This window comes from Acartia tonsa, chromosome 2, assembly GCF_053477335.1.
Source record: "Acartia tonsa isolate MP-2025a chromosome 2, ASM5347733v1, whole genome shotgun sequence".
Classification (NCBI taxonomy): Eukaryota; Metazoa; Arthropoda; class Copepoda; order Calanoida; family Acartiidae; genus Acartia; species Acartia tonsa.
The window spans coordinates 50,743,958-50,752,994 of NC_137261.1; the positions used below are offsets into that span (position 1 = coordinate 50,743,958).

Below are 9,037 nucleotides of genomic sequence, written 5' to 3' on the forward strand. Positions count from 1 at the left end.
TAGGAGCTTTGTTATATAAATTTAGGTAAGGGGCTATTAAGGGGCGATGGAGAGGCTATGTAGGGGCAATGTTATATAATTAAATTAAGTGGCTATTAAGGGGCGATAGAGAGGCCATATAGGAGCTTTGTTATATAAATTAGGGTAAGGGGCTATTTAGGGGCGATGGAGAGGCTATGTAGGGGCTATGTTATATATATTAAGGTAAGGATTATATAAATTAAGGTAAGAGGCTATTAAGGGGCGATGGAGAGGCTATGTAGGGGCTATGCTATATAAATTAAGGTAAGGGGCTATTAAGGGGCGATGGAGAGGCTATGTAGGGCTATGTTATATAAATTAAGGTAAGGGGCTATTAAGGGGCGATGGAGAGGCTATGTAGGGGCTATGTTATATAAATTAAGGTAAGGAGCTATTAAGGGGCGATGGAGAGGCTATGTAGGGGCTATGTTATATAAATTAGGGTAAGGGGCTATTTAGGGGCGATGGAGAGGCTATGTAGGGGCTATGTTATATATATTAAGGTAAGGATTATATAAATTAAGGTAAGAGGCTATTAAGGGGCGATGGAGAGGCTATGTAGGGGCTATGCTATATAAATTAAGGTAAGGGGCTATTAAGGGGCGATGGAGAGGCTATGTAGGGCTATGTTATATAAATTAAGGTAAGGGGCTATTAAGGGGCGATGGAGAGGCTATGTAGAGGCTATGTTATATAAATTAAGGTAAGGGGCTATTAAGGGGCGATGGAGAGGCTATGTAGGGGCTATGTTATATAAATTAAGGTAAGAGGCTATTAAGGGGCGATTGAGAGGCTATGTAGGGGCTATGTTACATAATTAAGGTAAGGGGCTATTAAGGGGCGATGGAGAGGCTATATAGGAGCTTTGTTATATAAATTTAGGTAAGGGGCTATTAAGGGGCGATGGAGAGGCTATGTAGGGGCAATGTTATATAAATTAAGGTAAGGAGCTATTAAGGGGCGATGGAGAGGCTATGTAGGGGCTATGTTATATATATTAAGGTAAGGATTATATAAATTAAGGTAAGAGGCTATTAAGGGGCGATGGAGAGGCTATGTAGGGGCTATGCTATATAAATTAAGGTAAGGGGCTATTAAGGGGCGATGGAGAGGCTATGTAGGGCTATGTTATATAAATTAAGGTAAGGGGCTATTAAGGGGCGATGGAGAGGCTATGTAGAGGCTATGTTATATAAATTAAGGTAAGGGGCTATTAAGGGGCGATGGAGAGGCTATGTAGAGGCTATGTTATATAAATTAAGGTAAGGGGCTATTAAGGGGCGATGGAGAGGCTATGTAGGGGCTATGTTATATAAATTAGGGTAAGGGGCTATTTAGGGGCGATGGAGAGGCTATGTAGGGGCTATGTTATATATATTAAGGTAAGGATTATATAAATTAAGGTAAGAGGCTATTAAGGGGCGATGGAGAGGCTATGTAGGGGCTATGCTATATAAATTAAGGTAAGGGGCTATTAAGGGGCGATGGAGAGGCTATGTAGGGCTATGTTATATAAATTAAGGTAAGGGGCTATTAAGGGGCGATGGAGAGGCTATGTAGAGGCTATGTTATATAAATTAAGGTAAGGGGCTATTAAGGGGCGATGGAGAGGCTATGTAGGGGCTATGTTATATAAATTAGGGTAAGGGGCTATTTAGGGGCGATGGAGAGGCTATGTAGGGGCTATGTTATATATATTAAGGTAAGGATTATATAAATTAAGGTAAGAGGCTATTAAGGGGCGATGGAGAGGCTATGTAGGGGCTATGCTATATAAATTAAGGTAAGGGGCTATTAAGGGGCGATGGAGAGGCTATGTAGGGCTATGTTATATAAATTAAGGTAAGGGGCTATTAAGGGGCGATGGAGAGGCTATGTAGGGGCTATGTTATATAAATTAAGGTAAGAGGCTATTAAGGGGCGATTGAGAGGCTATGTAGGGGCTATGTTACATAATTAAGGTAAGGGGCTATTAAGGGGCGATGGAGAGGCTATATAGGAGCTTTGTTATATAAATTTAGGTAAGGGGCTATTAAGGGGCGATGGAGAGGCTATGTAGGGGCAATGTTATATAAATTAAGGTAAGGAGCTATTAAGGGGCGATGGAGAGGCTATGTAGGGGCTATGTTATATATATTAAGGTAAGGATTATATAAATTAAGGTAAGAGGCTATTAAGGGGCGATGGAGAGGCTATGTAGGGGCTATGCTATATAAATTAAGGTAAGGGGCTATTAAGGGGCGATGGAGAGGCTATGTAGGGCTATGTTATATAAATTAAGGTAAGGGGCTATTAAGGGGCGATGGAGAGGCTATGTAGAGGCTATGTTATATAAATTAAGGTAAGGGGCTATTAAGGGGCGATGGAGAGGCTATGTAGGGGCTATGTTATATAAATTAGGGTAAGGGGCTATTTAGGGGCGATGGAGAGGCTATGTAGGGGCTATGTTATATATATTAAGGTAAGGATTATATAAATTAAGGTAAGAGGCTATTAAGGGGCGATGGAGAGGCTATGTAGGGGCTATGCTATATAAATTAAGGTAAGGGGCTATTAAGGGGCGATGGAGAGGCTATGTAGGGCTATGTTATATAAATTAAGGTAAGGGGCTATTAAGGGGCGATGGAGAGGCTATGTAGGGGCTATGTTATATAAATTAAGGTAAGAGGCTATTAAGGGGCGATTGAGAGGCTATGTAGGGGCTATGTTACATAATTAAGGTAAGGGGCTATTAAGGGGCGATGGAGAGGCTATATAGGAGCTTTGTTATATAAATTTAGGTAAGGGGCTATTAAGGGGCGATGGAGAGGCTATGTAGGGGCAATGTTATATAATTAAATTAAGTGGCTATTAAGGGGCGATAGAGAGGCCATATAGGAGCTTTGTTATATAAATTAAGGTAAGGGGCTATTAAGGGGCGATGGAGGAGCGATGTAGGGGCCATCAAGTTGCAATGTAATATAAATTTGGAGAAGGAGCGATGAAGGGGCGATGTAGGAGCGATGAAGGAGCGATGGAGGAGCGATGGAGGAGCTATGTAGGAGCGATGTAGGGGCCATCAAGTTGCAATGTAATATAAATTTGGAGAAGGAGCGATGAAGGGGCGATGTAGGAGCAATGAAGGAGCGATGTAGGAGCGATGTAGGGGCCATCACAGTACAATTTAATATAAATTTGGAGAAGGAGCGATGAAGGAGCGATGTAGGAGCGATGGAGGGGCGATGTAGGGGCCATCAAAGTACAATGTAATATAAATTTGGAGAAGGAGCGATGAAGGGGCGATGTAGGAGCGATGAAGGAGCGATGTAGGAGCGATGTAGGAGTGATGTAGGAGCGATGTAGGGGCCATCACAGTACAATTTAATATAAATTTGGAGAAGGAGCGATGTAGGAGCGATGGAGGGGCGATGTAGGAGCGATGGAGGGGCGATGTAGGAGCCATCAAAGTACAATGTAATATAAATTTGGAGAAGGAGCTATGAAGGAGCAATGGAGGGGCGATGTAGGAGCGATGGAGGGGCAATGGAGGGGCGATGTAGGGGCCATCAAAGTACAATGTAATATAAATTTGGAGAAGGAGCGATGAAGGGGCGATGTAGGAGCGATGAAGGAGCGATGTAGGAGCGATGTAGGGGCCATCACAGTACAATTTAATATAAATTTGGAGAAGGAGCGATGGAGGAGCGATGGAGGGGCGATGTAGGAGCGATGAAGGAGCGATGTAGCAGCGATGTAGGGGCCATCAAGTTGCAATGTAATATAAATTTGGAGAAGGAGCGATGAAGGGGCGATGTAGGAGCGATGAAGGAGCGATGTAGGAGCGATGTAGGGGCCATCACAGTACAATTTAATATAAATTTGGAGAAGGAGCGATGTAGGAGCGATGTAGGGGCCATCACAGTACAATTTAATATAAATTTGGAGAAGGAGCGATGAAGGAGCGATGTAGGAGCGATGAAGGGGCGATGTAGGAGCGATGTAGGGGCCATCAAAGTACAATGTAATATAAATTTGGAGAAGGGGCGATGGAGGAGCGATGTAGGGGCCATCAAGTGGGTTGTTATATAAATTAAGGTAAGGGACTACGGAGGGGCGATGGAGAGGCTATAAAGGAGCCATCATGGGGCTATAGCATAGCCTCTTATCATAAGAGGCGATATGAACGCCCCTTTAAAGGAGCTATTAAGAGGCCATGAAGGAGCTATAGCATAGCCTCTTATCATAAGGGGCGATATGAACGCTCCTTAAAAGGGGCTATCACATCGCTCCATATGATAAGAGGCTATGCTATAGCTCCTTGAAGGAGCTATAGAAAATCATCGCCCCATATGGAGCGATGTCATGGAAAGGACTATACCCAAAAATTTTGGTTTTTTAGTGATTTCTAAGGCTAGGAACGAGATATTTTGAAACGGACAAAAGTTCCTGATTCAGCTCCTCAAGGCCTTTCCAGGGAGCACCATGAAGCCATAGTTCTGATTCAAAAAAATTTTTGAATGTCGTCTTTGCATACTAATAAGTAATGAATTATATTTTTAAGTGGTCGTGTTCTAAAACTCAATTTTTGAAAATTCTTTTTCGGTCAGAAATGTTTTTAAGGTTAATTTTATCTGTTGCATATCCCCGCTTTGTCTAATTCCAATATGAACCCACCCTAATGGATGTAGTTGATATCATGTATAAATCAGCTGTTAAAAAACATACATAAGAGCACAACTTAGTTTTATAATATAAATACTGAGACCAATATTTTTTGTAAATTTTTTACATAATTAATTTTTTTAAGGCTTAAAATGCACATCAAATTCATTTTTAATCCATTGTGAATAGGGAAGAGAAAGCTGGAAGCTTGGCTACATGGCTTTTTGTAAATTATTGCAAAAGGAATTTAATTTGAATATTTTTTCATAATATTTACTGAAATCATATTATTTACTAACAGCCTTATAGCCGTTTTGGTCTTTCAAATGTTCCAATTTTACTTCAGGCTAGCCAGGCAGAATCTTCTACCTGGATTCTATTCTATACTTTATCTTCTTTGATGCCGGTAGGACTATAAGACAAAGGTCGTGCATTAAAAAACTTACGCGTTACTAGAAACCTTGTCAGGTCCTCCTTTGGCATACCATCTGTCTCTGTAGTGCATGGTCGGTAATTCTCTCTGGTCCTCCGGCAAATCAGGGTCATCACTGAATCAAAAAAAATTCTTTAAAGATGCTCAACGTCGAGATTATACAGTACACTAGTCTCAAAAGTTTTCTTAATTCAATAACTTATTCGTTGTTTTAACAACTTTGGGGACTTTTATTGAAGTATAATTGGTTGGTTCATTTAGTTGAGCGTCCGAACGTTTCATTCACTAATTGTTATCATGAGAGGGGTAATTTGATGTATCTTAATTGGGGATGTACATCAATTTATCAGCTATTGTCTTATTAGTAATATCATATACTTTTTAAATATAAAGATAAATCATTATGTGAATAAAAAACTTACTCTACAGTCTTTGTAAAGCAGACTTGAAGTTTTTGTAAATACAATGCATAAATTTCAAGGACGTTTTCTCTTATACCAGTTACTCCAAGTTTTTCCAACTGAATTATAATTGCCTTTAATAAAAATTTAGTAGCATCCACATTAATTAGTAAATTGTAACAATGGATACTTACAGCTATTTTTACGTGGATATTATGACAGGGAAAAAATTGTCGTCAATTTAGGCTGCTAACATGGTACTGATCAGTTCGTTTATCCAGTAGTAAGGGTTACTTGTTACTTGAAGAAATTATTTCCTTATGGGGATGGAGTAAAGGTGTTAGATGGGGGAGAAGTATCGTTATTTTAGCCCGCTACGAGTTTCATTTAGAACATGAAAATCTTGTGTATCATCCAAGTAATAATATAACCATTGTTGTAACCTAACAATTCAACTTGGGATTGCTCGAGCATTATCTAGAAGGCCTTAAAGTAAAAAAGGCATGGAGATTCTTTTTACTTTTGACAGTTAAACGGGGAATTAGTTAATGTGCTGGAGTCGACAGATCGAGTTTTCAAACAGCTGCATTTCAAATGTGTGATAATTTGAATCTTAATTAAACTGTAATTTTCAATACTTTTGAAGGACCACCATGGATGTTTTATGCTGCAATGCGATCCATATTGATTGGAATGTTGACATGAAAAATCAGAGATTTTCAGCTTTCATACCAGTTGAGTAATTCCCGTTTCCTGCATTGCGTCACGGACAGGCGGACAATCAACGTCAATTATAGAGTATATTCGGGTTGAGTGTAAGGGAATTTATTAGAAGGTTGTCGCAGCTAATATAAAAAAGGCAATAATATTTTCCTGTTTGCACCAGTCATTGAGAATAAGAGCGTACCCATCTGCCATATGCCACCGCACTGGAGGAGTAAGCTTGAACTTTTCCTCGTCTGTAAGCGTGGCTTGTTTTTTTTCTTCTTCTGTAATATTAACGTTATATTAGTAAGATGTAGCAACTACCTATGTTAATAAGAAGCAAAGCTTACAATTAAAATGGAAAATTTTGTAAGTTTATTTGATTTAATAATTGGAATAACAATTAGATACCTTCGCTGTTATACTTGACTAAATTAAAGACGTAGACACTTATTTTTTATTGTCCTCTAAGATTTGTTGGCTTCACTTTCAGTGATTACTGGGTACCCATTCCACTTTTAAGCAATACTTATTACCTTTACATAATAAATAAGGGCAAACTACCTGCTTTTATGGTCGAACAAACATTTGATTCAAAGATTTCTTCAGCCACCTCTTTGACTTGTCCCATTTCCTAGTCAATAATGATAATTATTTATTAGATAACTAGTTTTGTTGTAAATTATTTTAGCACAAGATATCATATTCATCCTCCTCCAGCCCCGACCCCATCCACATGTGCCACATCCAAAATGGTCACCATGAACAACTAAACAACAGGTGTCCCATACTTCCCAATAAAAGTTGTAAACAGGCCAATTTTAAGTTTACAATATGATCCCCGCCTTCCCCATATTTCAAATATTTTATTTCGATTCTGGAAGGTTATGATACAAAATCCCCAAATGAAAAAAGTTTTCCCAGAACCGCCGATGGTGTGCTGGTCTAGGCCAAAAAATTTAAGAGAATTTTTGATTCGAGCACAATTGCCTAAAGACAATAGACCTTCCAGAAATAAACTAGGGTTTAAACAATGTGGTTTTAATTGTATGTTATGTAAATTTTCGCCTAAATTTGTTAATAATATTGTATCATCTGTTAACACATGAAACTATTCCAATTTTATCTTATTTGACTTGTGACTCAGAGAATGTAATTTACTGTATAACATGTACCAAAGACAATGGAAACTGTAAAACACACCCACAATATATTGGACAGACTGGCCGCAAAGCAGTCAAAAGATTTTCTGAGCATAAAAATTCAATTTCACCTAATGCAATCACAGCAGTTGGCCAACATTTTTCAGAAAGTGGCCATAATTTCAGTCATTTACAATTTATTCCTTTTGAACAAATTAAAAGCAATAATCCTTGGGTAAGATTAGCCAGAGAAAAATTTTATATTAGAAAACTTGAACCTTTGTTAAATCGCAGAATGTAAATTTGTTATTAAAAATGCAGTTGCAATTTTTTTTTAAAAAATCACCAGTTATAGAGCAGCTGTGCTACTATAGACACCCCACAAAACTCAACCTTCCCCCTTCCCCTCTCAATTCACATTATTTTGACCGCTTCCCCTTCATTTTTTGTACAACCATCTTATAGTAAAGTCATACATATTTTTTCTTAGTGAATTGTTAGTACCTAAATAATGATTTTTATCATATTTTTTTGTTATTAAAGTTAAGTTTAAATGTTTTACCCTTAAAGAATGTTTTATCATATACTTATTTTGTTGTTTTTTTTTCCAGATGCGATTGATAATGAGTATTTTTTACTTGAAATATATTTCGGAATGATGAAGTAGACTTTTTTCCTTTTAAATTGGGTTGAGAAAGATTTATAACTGAATAGTTTTTTGTCTCACTACAACCTAACGGAATCTCAGAAAATGTATAAGATTCATTTCACAAAGGTAGTAGGAATCGGCATTGCTACAAAAGATCTAACTATACAAAATACCTAATCCTACAAAAGACCTAATCCCAGGGTTCCGAGCGCTTCGGCTTCGCAGATATAAAAGGATAATTTATGCCTAGCCGCAGCGCTCGGCCCCCTAGCCATATAACCTAACCCAACTGTATATGTTCGTATAATGTATATTATTTTTTAAGTTAGGTCTTTAGTAATTTCGACCTTTCGCAGTATTAGATCTTTTGTAACATTAGACCTTATGTAACATTAGACCTTATGTAGCAATAGGCCTTTAGTAAATTAGATCTTTTGTAAAAGGGGGGAGGGGTAGGTAGTACTCGACAGGCGCTTTGTTTGAAACTACCATTTACATCTTATTCCATGAGATCCTTTAACAAACCCAGAGAGAGAGGGGACAATGGACTGTTTTCTTATTCGTTGGCTATAAAACTTTGGAGACTTTTTATTGTTTGTTTTATAAAGTTGAGTGTCCAAACGTTTCAACCACTACAAAAAACTAATTTTGTGTTTCAATATTGAGAATGTACATTAATTAATCAGCCATTGACTTATCCCTTTAGATCCTTCAACAAACCTGAGATTGTGTCTCGCACCAGATGCAATAGAAAAATCCATCTCTTTGCACAAAATCTGTGCCCTCACACAGCTCACATGGCGGGTTGGTACCCCCAGTATCCATTTTGATTGGGGGTCAATACTAATCTGTAACCATAAGCAAATTAATCTTTATATAATCTTAGTAGCTTTGTTTTTAACACCCTTTTCCAGATTAAAAATTGCTACAAGTCAGGGTGGGATATTTATCTGAAGAAAATATATTTGATACATTCTTATATTTGGAATCATTGAAAATAAAAAATATTTTCAAAATAAAAATCATTTTGGCCTAATGATAATAA

General features: G+C 38.0%; 1 protein-coding gene across 1 annotated transcript in view; it reads right to left on the reverse strand.

Annotated features, from left to right (window-relative positions):
* Window positions 1-8,857, reverse strand: part of TAF1B (TATA box-binding protein-associated factor RNA polymerase I subunit B) — a 37,156-nt gene extending 28,299 nt beyond the window's left edge. Inside the window, exons 1-5 of the mRNA XM_080151221.1 lie at window positions 8,713-8,857; window positions 6,766-6,835; window positions 6,370-6,485; window positions 5,518-5,615; window positions 5,109-5,210 (exon numbers count right to left, since the gene is read on the reverse strand). Coding sequence (XP_080007347.1) covers window positions 5,109-5,210; window positions 5,518-5,615; window positions 6,370-6,485; window positions 6,766-6,835; window positions 8,713-8,817 — 491 coding nt within the window. The 5' untranslated portion in view covers window positions 8,818-8,857. The remainder of the gene's footprint in view (window positions 1-5,108; window positions 5,211-5,517; window positions 5,616-6,369; window positions 6,486-6,765; window positions 6,836-8,712) is intronic.
* Window positions 8,858-9,037: the final 180 nt, after the last annotated feature.